Source organism: Habropoda laboriosa, unplaced genomic scaffold (assembly GCF_001263275.1).
Source record: "Habropoda laboriosa isolate 0110345459 unplaced genomic scaffold, ASM126327v1 scaffold18, whole genome shotgun sequence".
NCBI classification, from domain to species: domain Eukaryota; kingdom Metazoa; phylum Arthropoda; class Insecta; order Hymenoptera; family Apidae; genus Habropoda; species Habropoda laboriosa.
Genome location: NW_017100152.1, coordinates 1,326,056 through 1,339,710, shown reverse-complemented (window position 1 = coordinate 1,339,710; position 13,655 = coordinate 1,326,056). Strand labels below are relative to the sequence as shown.

The following is a 13,655-nucleotide window of genomic DNA, read 5'->3' as shown; positions in this document are numbered from 1 at the left end:
ACGCCGCCCATGAATGTATTATGTACGCCCGGCGAATATGTCAACTGCAGCATTGCGTATTTATACGGTGGCTCCCGGATTTTTTCTTCCTTCCCCCGCTCTTCGCTTCCGGCTTTTCGTCTTTAACGCTCTCTCGAGATTCACCCTCTCGCCTATTCAATCGATCGTTCGATCGATTTCTTTGCGAAAAACGTCCTGTCAATTTGGGGACTTTCTTTTTTTGTTTTGGAGATATGGTTGTGTTAGGCTTTTCCCAGTGATTTGTTTTGCTTTCATTTTTTGAAATTTTTCTGCTGTATTCTCGAATGAGAAAAAAAAATGAGAAAAGAATGAGAAGATAAAATGATCGGTAACGATTAGTATTTCTTTTCTCTATCTGGCCACGGTGAGTCCGCATCGTCCAATGGAATACTTCCTGACGTCTATTTTAATTTAAGTTACAAAAGACTACTTAAGAAGTTGAGTGAAAGACGAGAGATAAAGGAGGTGGCGGGCACAAGATGAGATTACCCAGATAGATAGAAAGTTTCGCAGCTACGATAATAATATCGCTGGCATGCTTGGAGTATACAAGTCGTTTATTACGTTTAATGTAATAAATTTCGTTGGTAAATGGACGCCATAGAGAGAGAGAGGGAGCGAGTGGGAATAGCGAGTCGCGTTACAGGGAAAAGCATTAAGGTCTGTCGGTGTCGCGATATCATTATTATTAAACCGATGCGCGCGCGCCGTTTCAATGTTCTTTCGTAACGAACAAATCGAACGACATACATTATTGATCGGCTGTGCCTGGAAAAATGAACGGGGGCAGTAAAACAATTTCAAGGAGTTATTTATTATTTTTCGCCGGCGAATTAATCAACAGCGAACCGCGACCCGCCGATCGTGGATGACTTTTCCTGTAAAATATAAATGAATTCAGAGTTGCAAATAATTTATGACGGGTAATGCGAAATTTACGTCGAACGTCCGTGCGGTAATCGGATGATGGAGTAATACGATAATTTCGCGTTTATACACCCTGTCTAAGCTGCTAAAACAAATACATATAATGTTTTTCAATCGAGTCTCAATTAGTGCAAAATACGTTTTTCCAATCGACTCTGAAATATCGGTAGAGAGATACTTTTCCAATAAAAAAAAAAAAAATCGTTGGATTGTTAACACATCTTGCGCGGGTGCTTTGCCGCCAAACTCTCACCGGCTAGCGGGCGATTTTTTACAATTCGTACGCAAAATTACTTGTGCACAAAATAGCTGTAGTTTTTGAACTTTAGGTTTTTTTTTTAAATAAAACTTTTAGTTTCTCTTTAAAAATCAATTTCTTTATTCCCTTTAAAAAAATAAAAATACCTTGTCAAAAATGAAAAAAAACTAAGAAAATCAAGAATTTAAAAATGTTTTAAAGTGTGATATCGTTCAAAGCACTTTCCTTTGTGCAAGGGTACATTAAAAAATGTACACCTATACCGCGTTACACTGCGTATTTTCTTAACGGAGCACACACGACATTGTTGTAAAGTATTTTTCTTTTTTCCAGTTCCCACGATAGGTTTTAATGTATGTTTCCTTTTCGTGCATTTTTGCAACGCAAGTTTTAATGTTGAAATATAAGGGCGTCCGATCTTATTGTAAAAACATTACAAAAGCCCATCGATAACAATAATCCACCAATAATCCGTGCAAAACGACTTTAGTCGCTTCCCGCGCAAGATGTGTTAATAAACAAAAAATATAGGAAGGATCTATTCTGAAACGTTATTAGTCAGCTGTATACAAGACAATATAGATAAAACAAGGGGAGGAGAGACAGCGAGAGAAAGCAGTTAGGCAAACTCCAAATTACTTTTCCTAATACACCCAGCAGAAGTTCATTAACAATTCTTACATTAGTATTCTACATCGAGCCACAAACATCATTTGGACCACTGCCATAAAACATTCCCGGAGTCGTCTTACCCTATCTTTTCGCTGGCTTAGCAGTTAACTGTGAACCCTTTTCATCCCATCCCTTGATATTGGTTGTTAACCCCAGCTGGAACTTGGCTTAATCCATCCCCGCTACTCTTTAATAGCCGCTGGGAGACGTGAAAACTGCGAAACGAGGGCAATTCTGTTCGTTCGATAAATGTTGCCCGAGTATTCCTATAATTTCTCCCCGTTCATCGATGACAACAGTGAAATTTTTCACCGTACCAACGATCCATTTATCATTTCGTCAGAAAAATAATCGAATATCATTCGCAACATTTAACATAACACGCGGCACAGATCAAAGTAAACGAAACTTAAAAGGCTAACACACCGTCTGACTGACATTCCCGATAAAAATCTTAATCGAGGCACGGTGTTCTGAAACAATTACACAGTTCACACGATGCAACGAAATTGCAGGGAAAAATCCACACGGAATAATGTCCTATTTACAGTAGAACATTATCGGCTGTTATACTTTGCCGGGTCGTTCGGTGTTGGCGAATTGATAGGTTATCGGTGTGTTTAGGGTGGCAGGCGAATCCCCATAGCAACGTCGGAATACATTTCCACATGATTCCGTGCATACTGTCCATGTCGTGAGTTTGGGGTTAGAACTGTGCCTGTGTCTGTGCTAACATTGCGCTACCTTCTGACACATTGTTGCTCCTACACATATGCAACTGCCCTCTCTCCACCCTTCTCTGCCCTCGTTCCCTCTTCCTTCTTCTCATCCTACTCATCCTCCTCCCTTTCCCTTCGGTGACCCCTTTAATCCCTCTATCGCCTTGTCTCTCCCTAGCCAAACCTACCTACCCAACCTGGCTCTCCCTCTTCTAGATACACATCTCGGATATGTGCAGTCAAGGGGAATGCTCGGGTGCATAGAGAGAGAGTTTGTCTCATCTTCTGGATGCACAGACGACGGAAGCTAGCCAAATTTTAGAAATGCAAAATGACTCTCCGGTGTGTTTCCTTATCTTCTACTGTAACTGTCGTTTTGTTTACACTTTCAAATGATCATAGGATTGCTATTCTTTTCCTTTCTCTTTTCTTTAAGATTCGTAGAAGAAACATCGATCGGGGATAAACCAGCTGTTTTCTCTTATGAACAAACATCCGAGCGCAATAAAGAATCACCGAATAGAATGTTTCTTCTCGAGATATTTGAACGTTTCGAGAGAAATGCAATTTCCTCGATAGGTTCCTTTCGTGAAAAGTTTCTCGCTTCGAACAATACGATTCTCGCGGCGCATTATTAAATTGAATTTTATGAAGTGCGTGAAACTTGGGGTTGCGAGTTTCTTTGAAATATGCGCGTTTCGGACGTCCCCAAGCCGTGAGAAATTTATCGAAATACCCGTTCGGTCATTAATAAAAGCGTAACTTTAACTGCTTTTCCCGCGTTGGTTTTTCATTAAAAATTTAAATAGACCGGTGGACAAGCGAAATTTACTTATGCATACGCGAGGAGAGGGAAATGCCTGGAACCGTACCCACTTTTCCTCCCTGTACATCACTCTCCGGTCCCTTGCCCCCCTCTTTTTCAACGTTTCCGAACGAGAACAACTGTCTAGCTTAATTCCATGGCGATTAATCGAATTGCACTTGATAATCGGCCACAGATAGAATCTCCCCCGCTCTGTTTCCATCTCTAACCAACGAGAGATCTTTGATTGACGTTGTAGCCATCGAAAATTTACTATCGGCTAATTACATTTCTCCTTCAAGTGCTTCTCAGACTGGCCGATTGAAAAGTAAGAGATTACCAATTTGGAGAAAGTTCGCCTCGAAGGAGGGAAAAGTTTAAAACTGCATTTAAATATTTAAATAGAATCGAGTTGCGAGTTTGAACTCCCACCATCAGTTTCACTAGCCGGCTTTAACGTGATTACGAAGTTGCCGCAGTTTACCCGGTCTCTCCTCTGAAACAACGCCGCTGAATGTAATACGCGAATAATCGGACACGCGATTCCTAGCCTGATAACGAAACCGATTGAAATCGGATGGAAAAAGCGCGTGCGGAGAGATCTAATTGAAACGATATCAACGTGTAACAGAATCCGATAGCGGGGTAGGAGAAACAAGAAAGGCAAAAAGTCGATAGAACCCACTTAGGAAATCACGACAATAAAATACACGGAGTGGTGAACAAAAGGGAGAGGGAAAAAAGAGGAAGAAAAGAAGCCAACATGTCGAAGGATTCTTCTTTGTGCACCAGGGTGATACCTCTCTCGGTCACCCATTCTGCTTCACCGTTTTCGCGTGTCCCTGCGATTAAGACGGAAGGTTTGTTTTCGGAGTCGTGATTCAGGAGCAGAGAACGCCCCTGAAAGAGAGCAACCAGCCGTGTACGGGAAGAATCGGAAGCTGGACGGAGACAGGGAATGGAGCGGTGCAGTGAAGAGAAAGGGAGCTAAATCCCCCCCCAGGTTTGCTAGACTCACAATGAGAGGAAACGAGCAGCAATGTACGTGACCGAGAGGGCGGGAGAGAGAGAGAGAGTGTGAGGAGGGGAGAGGGAGGAATCCGTGGCCAAGTGCAAGGCTAGCGATGGGAACGATACTCTCTCGTGTAACTAGCCCCTCTTCTCTGTCCACCTTTTCCCTGTCATATTCGTGAAAACGTTTCTATGAATTCGGACATTCGATTGTGATTCTCTCTCGATCATCGAATTGATAGGAAGCAAAAGTGAGCTAATAGATAAGGTAGGAAAGGAGAGAATCTGAACAAACCTGGCAAGCAAATAAGTGAACGAGGCGATGCTGAAAGGTGAGAGAAGAGAAGTCCCCAAAAGAGAGAGAGAAGTCGAGTTGAAGCAAAGAGGGCACGGATGAGCATGGAGCTAAAAGATGAAAGTATAACCTCGACTACAGTGACTCCCAAATTAAATAGAGCTTTATGTCGTGGATAAACAAGTGGATTCTGAATTCTTTCTTAAATCACAGTGGACACACTTGACGTTTGTGTAAAAAAAGATTATTTGTACGTGTGAATAGGGGAGTTCTTTGTGGAAGAAGCGACATTGTCGAATTTAACTGCGATTCCCCAACGTCTTACAGCAGACTTAGCTGGCGGCTGGAGTGGCAAGGGGTTAAAACCCGGCCATTTTACTTGGCTCAAGGCTCTCTTTCCACCGTGGGTAAACGGATTTGCCCGCGGAGCGAACGGTTCAAGTGCATCTCCTCTCGCAATTGCTCCTCGTTGAATCTCAATTCTTTCCGGCCGATTCGATTTCTACTCGCTAACGAATCTTCCCCGGTTATGTAAGCTAATTGTGCACCGGAACATCGCTAGCGATGTTAATTAAATATAACAATGGACTCTCTTGAGTCGTTCTATGAATAAACGTGGCTTATTCCACTACTGCGAATAGTTGAAATTGTTCCTCTTGGTATCATTAATTAAAGGGGGCCAGCGAGTTTTGGTTTTGATTTAGTTCCGAGGGTTTTTTCTACCATCTGATTTCAGTCCTTTTGAAACTTGGACGAAAAGAAAAGTGCGAATACTTGGTTCGTTTACTTTTACACTGTGATTTATACCGACTTCTAGGGACTTGTTCTCGCGTTCAACGTCTCTGCAATAAATTTCGATGTTTAAGTTTATGAATCATTAGGGGCCGTTGCTCGATCAAGATACACGGGTATGGAAAATTGTATTTGCTTTTTCCTTCTTTTAATTAAAAAAATATTCCTTTTGCACTCGAAACTAGTCGTAATTGTTAAAGGATTGATGTTACTTTTTATCGTGGTGTACTTTTGTCAGCATTCATCAGCGACATTCAAGCTTAAATGATAAAGGAAAATCCTACAGTTGAATTAAATCTCACAAATCAGCAGGTCCAAGAGTTAGGTCAAACTTTGTGAAAATGACGTCGCCACTGGCATCGCGGACAATTAAATTATCGCCGAAGCAGAGTAGATAACGATGCACTCGAGGTACAACATAAACCACGAGTTACGTTAGCTGGATTATGTGTATACATAACGAGAGAACATAGGTGTTTCAGCTGTGCCCGCGACAAGTAGATCTATGTAGTGGACGGGTCAGATTACGGGGAGTTCAAGTACCGTCAAAGACTTGACTGTGCCTCCATCTGTCGATGGAATGTCGGTAAAATAAGGAACAAGATAGATACAAATGGTAAAAGAGATTTCTACCTGAACTTCAATTAAAATTAATAAACTTCGTTACTCTCTCACTTTACATTCTCCTTGAAGAAATTCATTTTAATTCAAGGAATAATTCAATTTAATATAAGAACAACGTTTTAAGCGTGCTTTAAACTTTTACAATAAAGAAAACGACCGTGCATACTGAAATTGCATGATAAAACACGTAGAAAACTTTTTGACCCAGTTCTTCGAGATACAGCAATAGTACAGAAGTTTCGTGGAAATACATATTTATAGCGTTTATAAAGGCAAGTTTGACAAGAATTAAGGAGATTTAGTGGCGAAAGAAAGGTCGCTTAAATGATAAGTTAGGGATATCCGTATTCGACGAAGATTCTGATTACTTTTATCGATTCTATTCTACTTCTTTTTCAAACTCTATTTCGTTAAAAAAAAAATGGTCGAGTGTCTACATGAGAAAAATATTTATCTAATTGCAGGACGAAGTGCTGACGATATCAGAAAAGGTGGTGGTCCGCGTCCACGACCTGGTCACATGGTTATCGCCCACGCTGGAATGGTCATGGGGTCGGGAGGTATCTTACCCATCGACACCGACGTCCTCACCGGAGTGCAGCCCGCTAAGGTACGAGATACCTCAACCACAAGTGCTCACCGACCCTGGCATCGATTTCTCAGACGTCGATAAGCAACAGAAGGAATACGAAAGCAATCATAGCACGAGGAAAACAGATTGTACCTCCCAGACGAAGGTGGTGGTGCTCTCGTACCCCAGGTACTGTCGATATCGAGCGCTGCTACGTAGGCTCGAAGGTGCCGAACCGTCCTGGCTTTGCTCGTCTATAGCGGCTGCTCTGGGTGGATTTACCGCCACACCGGGTACCAGGATACTCTTCTGCAGAGACACCTTCGACTATCCAGATCTGGAGACTCACGAACTTCTTTGCAACCATCTAGGTAAGGAAGGCAGTTGAATAACCTTATTAATCTTTTAAGTCAATTTCGCGGTATGTACATGTATTCACTAATTCTTTACAGTAAATTTTCTGGAATTATTTCATGGAAACGCAAAGCTAATGAATTAATAGGAAAACATGTAGCTTGACGAGTCATACGCGACGTGTTAATGAGCATGACCTAATTAGATATCAATTTTCGTAGTTTAGGATACCACTTACCGACAGAGTTTCGCGCGCAATCGTTGCAATCATAAGTGCATACGGTTGACTAGCGAGAGCCATTTCAAAAACAATCTGTCGGGTAAGGCTAGTGGGAAGAACGTTACGAGAGATTCTATCGGTGCGTTACTTCGTCGCTGTAGCAATGACGGTCGTGATCCGGATTAGCACGGTCTATGGAATGAACGTCTGTCTTTAAATTTGGATTAGAACGGTTTACCAGTGTTTGTAGAAGTTATACAATTTAAAACGATAGAAATAATAAATTGACAGTGACTTGTGCGTGTTTTCAAGTGATCTATTCGTTGACTTTTTATGCGATACGAAATACAAATGCCTATTTTAATGAGAATCAAAGAGAATCGTATTGTGTATTTTGAAGTGATCGGTGAGTGCCATAAATGAAAATTTATGAGCTTTATACATAGGAAAAATCGTTGTAAAGTCTGTTAATTTTCCGAGCATTGAAACGCGACACGTGCACGTGGTACAGTACGCTACAGCCGCTCGAGCAGAAACGACTACATTGTATACTGTATACAGTAAAGACTCGATAAGAGTTCGAAATTCGAGACCGCTGTGGACAATTACGGGACAGGTATTAGTTTCTTCAAACTGTTTGCATTTTACTGACACCGACGGACGCAGAAAGAGACAGCGGACAAAGAAGAGAGAGGTATTAAAAGTCGAGACAGTCCTACAATATTAAATACCTAAGTACATATCGGTGAGACAACACTAATACAAAAGAGAAAATTTTTTTGTTTTGTTTTGTTAATAAAATTTTTACTAACATATCCACGATATTTTTTTGATTAAAATGAGACCAAATACGGTATAATTCGGTTTACATTTAGTCACTTAATAAGAAATTCCACACATGCATATGTATATACACTACCGGCCAAATGTTTCGAATCACTGTGCATTGTAAGTTATACAAAAATTTCCAGAAAAAAGTTAGCAATTTTAAGAATTTTTCGACGAACTTTTTGTCATTCAAATTAATCGAAGTGAGGTCAAGTGCTATTGGTTTCCACAACATCAATTTCAGGTTTATAAAGAATTAATAGCAAATTCAAGATTGATGTAAATTAACAGGTGATTCCAAACTTTTGGCCGGTAGTGTACATACGAAATAAGTGATACTATTTTTTGTAAACAATATAACGACTTACACATGTGAATTGTTTGAGTTTGCATTATTTTTTAAGAAATGAAGATAACCTTCAATTTTTTAAATCTATTTAAATTCTATCTTTAACATATAAGTAAATTACAATAGTTCGCAAGCTGTTTGCGAACTGCTTGTGAAGAGTCCTGACTAGTGTAAACGTTAGTACATAACGTCCATTGCGCAGTAAATGCGTAGTGTAAAATACGTTTAAATAACATAGTGGCACGTTAAATCTGGAAACTTAATTTCGTAAAATCTCGATAAGCGGGATCGTTTTTTTTTTTTCACTGGTTATGTTAAATTTAACCGCGTGCTGTTGTATTTTCCAGGTCTGACAATGTGAAATACATGTGAAGTTAAAGTATGGTTCGCAACTGTCATTACGCTTCTAAATTAAGCGTTATACCGTAATTGCTAAAATTTTATGTGACTTGCATTATCATTTGTGCAACAACAGCGTACACAATGCGACTGTTACACGTTCTGAGCTTTTCATTTAAAAATGTAACAGAAAAATGTTAATATTTTTTGTTTTAATTCCTGGAAAATTAAGAGAACGTTAACTTAATGAGATTGGTTGTTTTCTATTCATTTTGCACGCGTAATTTCTGTCCATTATGGGAAATTAAAATAAGCCACGCGATCGTGATGAGCCAGTATTTTAAACTGCAACGGAAATCGTGTGAGCCAGGAATTATTGTGTTACATATGTACGTATATGTATAATACGGATGCGAACCGTCAGAGCCGCTTCAAAACAAACATCGAAACTGTAGTCTGATATTATGAGAAAAAATGCGCGACCATAAACTTTAAGCGTTTTAGGTAACTTTCGAACGTTTTATAACCGTCGTTAATGTTATCAACAGTTATCGTCGATGTTTCTTTTTAAGGTGCACGTTGTATCCTCATTTTGAGACATTTCGGTATAAAATAAAAAAAAAAGAAAAACTGGCCAATTTAGAGTGAAAACAAGCATAAGATATTTAACGTTAGATTGTGAAAAGGATTGTTAAAGTAATCGTATATTTTTAGCGCCAAAATTAAAAGGACGACCGCGGAGGAAACGCAAAAAGCGCAGCGCGTCGCCAGGTGAATCGAGCAACGAGAGCGAGGCCTCTGTCGCATCCACCTCGAAGAGCGTGCCAGCAAGTTCGAACGTCGTGGTACCAAGCGTTGGCAGGCCGCCCTCGTCGGTGGTTCGACGGAGCGAGCGGAAAACTAGCGCGGAGGAAAAGAAGTTCCTCACGGACGTGCAGAATTTCATGAACTCGCGGGGTACGCCTGTCGGAAAGATGCCACTGCTGGGCTACAGGCAGAGTCAGTATCTGTGTGACACCTTCCCCCGCCCCTCCTTTTTTTCAACAATTGGCGAAAAATCGTAGACACTTTTAATATCACGCGATTTCGTCCATTTTTAGTAAATTAATAAAACAGTGTTTGGTACTGTTCTACAGGATGATCTACAGCAGTGTTTCCTTTTGACAAATCACATTAATCTTACGAATAAAATACAATGCCAGGATATTTCTAACCAAGATACTTTTATTTGCAGTTGATCTCTTTCTGTTTTATACGAAAGTGCAAATGCTCGGTGGCTACGACTCTGTCAGCGCTGGTCGACTTTGGAAGAACATCTACGACGATATAGGTGGTAACACCGGATCTACCAGCGCTGCCACAATCACTCGTCGACATTACGAAAGGTGAGGCACATGAACAATATCTATTGCGTTGTTTCGAAATTCAACAGCGATCAATAGAATTGTTGTTTACATGCAAACAGGTTGCTGTTACCCTATGAAAGGTATCAAAGGGGAGAAGAAGCAAAAGTTAGACTGACACACGGAAGACGGACTAAGAGTAGCAGTGTATCCGAGGAGTCTGAGGATGTTAAGCAAGAAACGAACGAACAATATCCATCAGAAACGCCTCCATCTGTGGAAACGAGTCTCAGTCTTACCGCTGCTACTCCTCCCCTTCAACTAATTTTGTCGACAACAGTAAGTAGCCTTAATACTGTCCCGTGTAATATCTATTTAATCTATAATGCGATTATCCCCTAAAATGCTTCGGTTTTTCCAGCCGTTCTATTCAGGCGAAAAACCCAAGTCAGATAGTGTCAAGACCTCGTCTCTGCGTAGCGTACGAGTAAAGCCAGAACGGCTGAAATCATTAAACACCATGATCGCCAATAGTACACCATCACCCAGCCAGCAAGCCAGCCAACTGCCAAGTCCACCACCCTCTTCTAATACGTCAATTTCAACACCAAGCAGTACACCCTCCACCACACCCACGAATGGTACTGGAAGTCAAAGCGTGTTAGAGAGGCAGCTGAACAGTCCTCTGATATCGCAACAAGTACCACCGTCGTGTTCGCCGCCGGCTCTACCGGTAACCACAGTGGCAACGAATGCTCCTACAGTAGTAACATTAACGCCTCCGCCGGAGAAAGACATGAAGGAAATCAAACTGGATCCTAAACAGACCACCCTGCTGGCACAGGGCAAGGAGAACATCCCGTTGTTTGGCGAGAAGTCCATTTTCGCGGAGAAGGCGATAGTACCTCCGAGATCACCAGAGGTGATCGATTTAGAGACGGAGAGCGACACAAGTAGGGATAAGATAATCATTCCCAGTTTCAAGAAGCGTAAGTTGGAGATCCTTCGTGAGGGTGGCCTCGAAGTCACTGCCGTTGACCTAGACACGCGGCCCAGTGTGATCCAAAGCAATCCCCCTGCTCCGGCGACCATGAAGTCCGAGGAAAAACCGCCAATATCCTACCCTCTTCCAGTCACGCCTAATTCCATTCCTAAACTAATTTCCGTCACCGTGACACCTGACATCGGGCACATGTTGTCTTCACTTCAAGAACACCAGCATCCTCATCATCAAGCACGGTTACCAACACCGAACAAGCAACCTCCAGCTCATAATAATAATAATAATAGTAATAATAATAATAATAATAATAATAATATGATGAATAACAACATGGTGAACAGCCGTGTGATAAACCTTGGTACTTCGAACAACGCGGCATTGTTACAATTGTACGCGAACGCGAACGTTCCGCCTCCGACGTCGTCGTCGATGCACCATCAAGCAAATCATCGTTTCGTACCGCCAACTGTATCTAATGGTAGGATATTTCCGCCTAAAGTGACACAGTCGAGGTCGATATTCGCACACAACGAAAAGACGGTTTACGGTGATCCTAAAGAGATCCCCGTCCCTCCAAAGTATCGTCTCTCGCTGCAACACCGTCTGCAGCCCCATCAGTTACACAATAATAATGACCCGGCGTACGGTGTTCTCGACTTGACGCAAAAATCGGCCGACAAGCCGGTGTTCCCGAGGCCGAGCCTAGAAATAGTAAAAGTACCTGTAGTGCCGAGGCCTAACCCACTCAACCTGGAGATGAGGAACTCGTCCACGATCAAAGAGAAACCAACAGACTGTTCAAAACGAAGTACCTTTCCTGGTTACCAGAACGTGCTCGACAGTCGAACCATGGCTTCGAATAACCTGGAGATCACTATCGTGAACCCTAAGCAGAAGAACAATCACATAGGTGTACCGCCGCCCCCACACGTGCGTGTGCCGAGTCCACCTAGGAACAATTCGATACCTATGCAAAGAAGGCAACAGTTGAACGGCAAGTATACGACGAGGAGCGAACCAGTCTCACCCTACACACCCAGGAAGCCCAGTCACCCTGTTATACCCAACGTACCTAACCTAAATCACCTAAACAGTGCGAGCTACCCTAGAATGGCAACTATGCAACAACAGAATACCATCGACAGGAGAAAAAACACGGAAATGAGCGGAATCAAGGAGCAGCATCAACATCATTCGCACCACCAACACCATCAGCATCAACATCAACATCAACATCAACATCAACAACAGCAGCGGCGAATCAGCGAGGGCGACAAGTCGTTGTTCACGCAGCAACAACAGCAGCAGCAGCCACAACAGCAACAACAGGAACCCAGGCAAACGGAGGCTGGAAGACGACACAGTGTTCCAAGTATACCCTCTGGTTTTGTGCCTGCGGTACCACAAAATAATCCAGCCTTCCTCCCGCAACTGCCAAACACGACCGGCAAGTTCCTACCGATTTTGGACCCCATGTACTATTCCGCATTCTACAACGGTTTATTCCCGCCGCCGATTCCGCCCACGGCCGCCACGTCGTTCTTACCGCCGGAATTCAGCGCATACTACAAAGAATTAATCGCTTCCTCGCAACCAAGACTGGGGATGGCGGGGCAGCATCAGCCGGCTGCCCCAACGTCTAAGTAGACAAAAACGGGATCTCACATTTGTATAGGGTTATCATCCGGTGTGTAGCGCCGGTTTTTTCAAATTTCTAAAGACAAGATCCGTCGGATTTTATTCCTCGCTTTCGAATTCTATTTTCGATCGAACCACTCTAGAGAAGAGGGACTTTGTATTTCATACATTGTATTTCAATAGGAAATGATTACTGATCGCGATTCAAGGAGGCCGTGTATTTACGTTATCGTTTTAAGGATTTTTTTCATGTTTTTTTCACAATACTTCTTCTTGGATGTTCGATCGTGAATGAGATATAAATGTAGGGAGAAGAGTACAGTTTTCGTTTTGAGGATGGGAGAAGTGTAGTAGGTGGAGACTGGCCGAAAAAGAGAGTTCAGAGGGTGAACGAAGATAGATGATACAGTGAAGCAAAATTGTAAGTGTGTACATGCATATACCATGCAATAAATTAGGTAATAATTTTTTATATGTAACAATAAAGTACGAGGTAACGTCGTTGTAAATGGAAATCGATGAAACGATGTTTCGGTCTTATTTTAATTTTTATATATATTCCAGAGAATATTCGATATTAAGGGGAAAAATGAGCGTACTAAAGCACTGTGATAACGATCAAAAAAAAAAAAGGGTGAAAGAAAAAACGCTGTACTCATGTTAGACTAGTGAATGCAGTTGACTCTTTTCATACGAAAAAATACGACGACTCTTTTTCTACGTTCATTCTTCACGAACTTTATTATGTGTATAGCCGCAACGTCGGACCGCAAGGAATATTTAACAGTGTAAATTCAACTACTATTTTTTCGTTTGTTTTTTTTTTTTATAAATATTTTTCAAAGGGAGAGAGAGAGAGAGAGAGAGAGAGAATGAGAGAGAGGG

General features: G+C 41.8%; 1 protein-coding gene across 1 annotated transcript in view; it reads left to right on the top strand.

Annotated features, from left to right (window-relative positions):
• The window catches only part of LOC108575461 (dual specificity protein kinase splA-like), a 121,013-nt gene extending 107,768 nt beyond the window's left edge, over positions 1–13,245 (top strand). Inside the window, exons 2-6 of the mRNA XM_017938263.1 lie at positions 6,590–7,067; positions 9,501–9,785; positions 10,021–10,171; positions 10,252–10,468; positions 10,551–13,245. Of these exons, the coding sequence (XP_017793752.1) occupies positions 6,590–7,067; positions 9,501–9,785; positions 10,021–10,171; positions 10,252–10,468; positions 10,551–12,779 (3,360 nt within the window). The 3' untranslated portion in view covers positions 12,780–13,245. The remainder of the gene's footprint in view (positions 1–6,589; positions 7,068–9,500; positions 9,786–10,020; positions 10,172–10,251; positions 10,469–10,550) is intronic.
• The last annotated feature ends 410 nt before the right edge of the window (positions 13,246–13,655 follow it).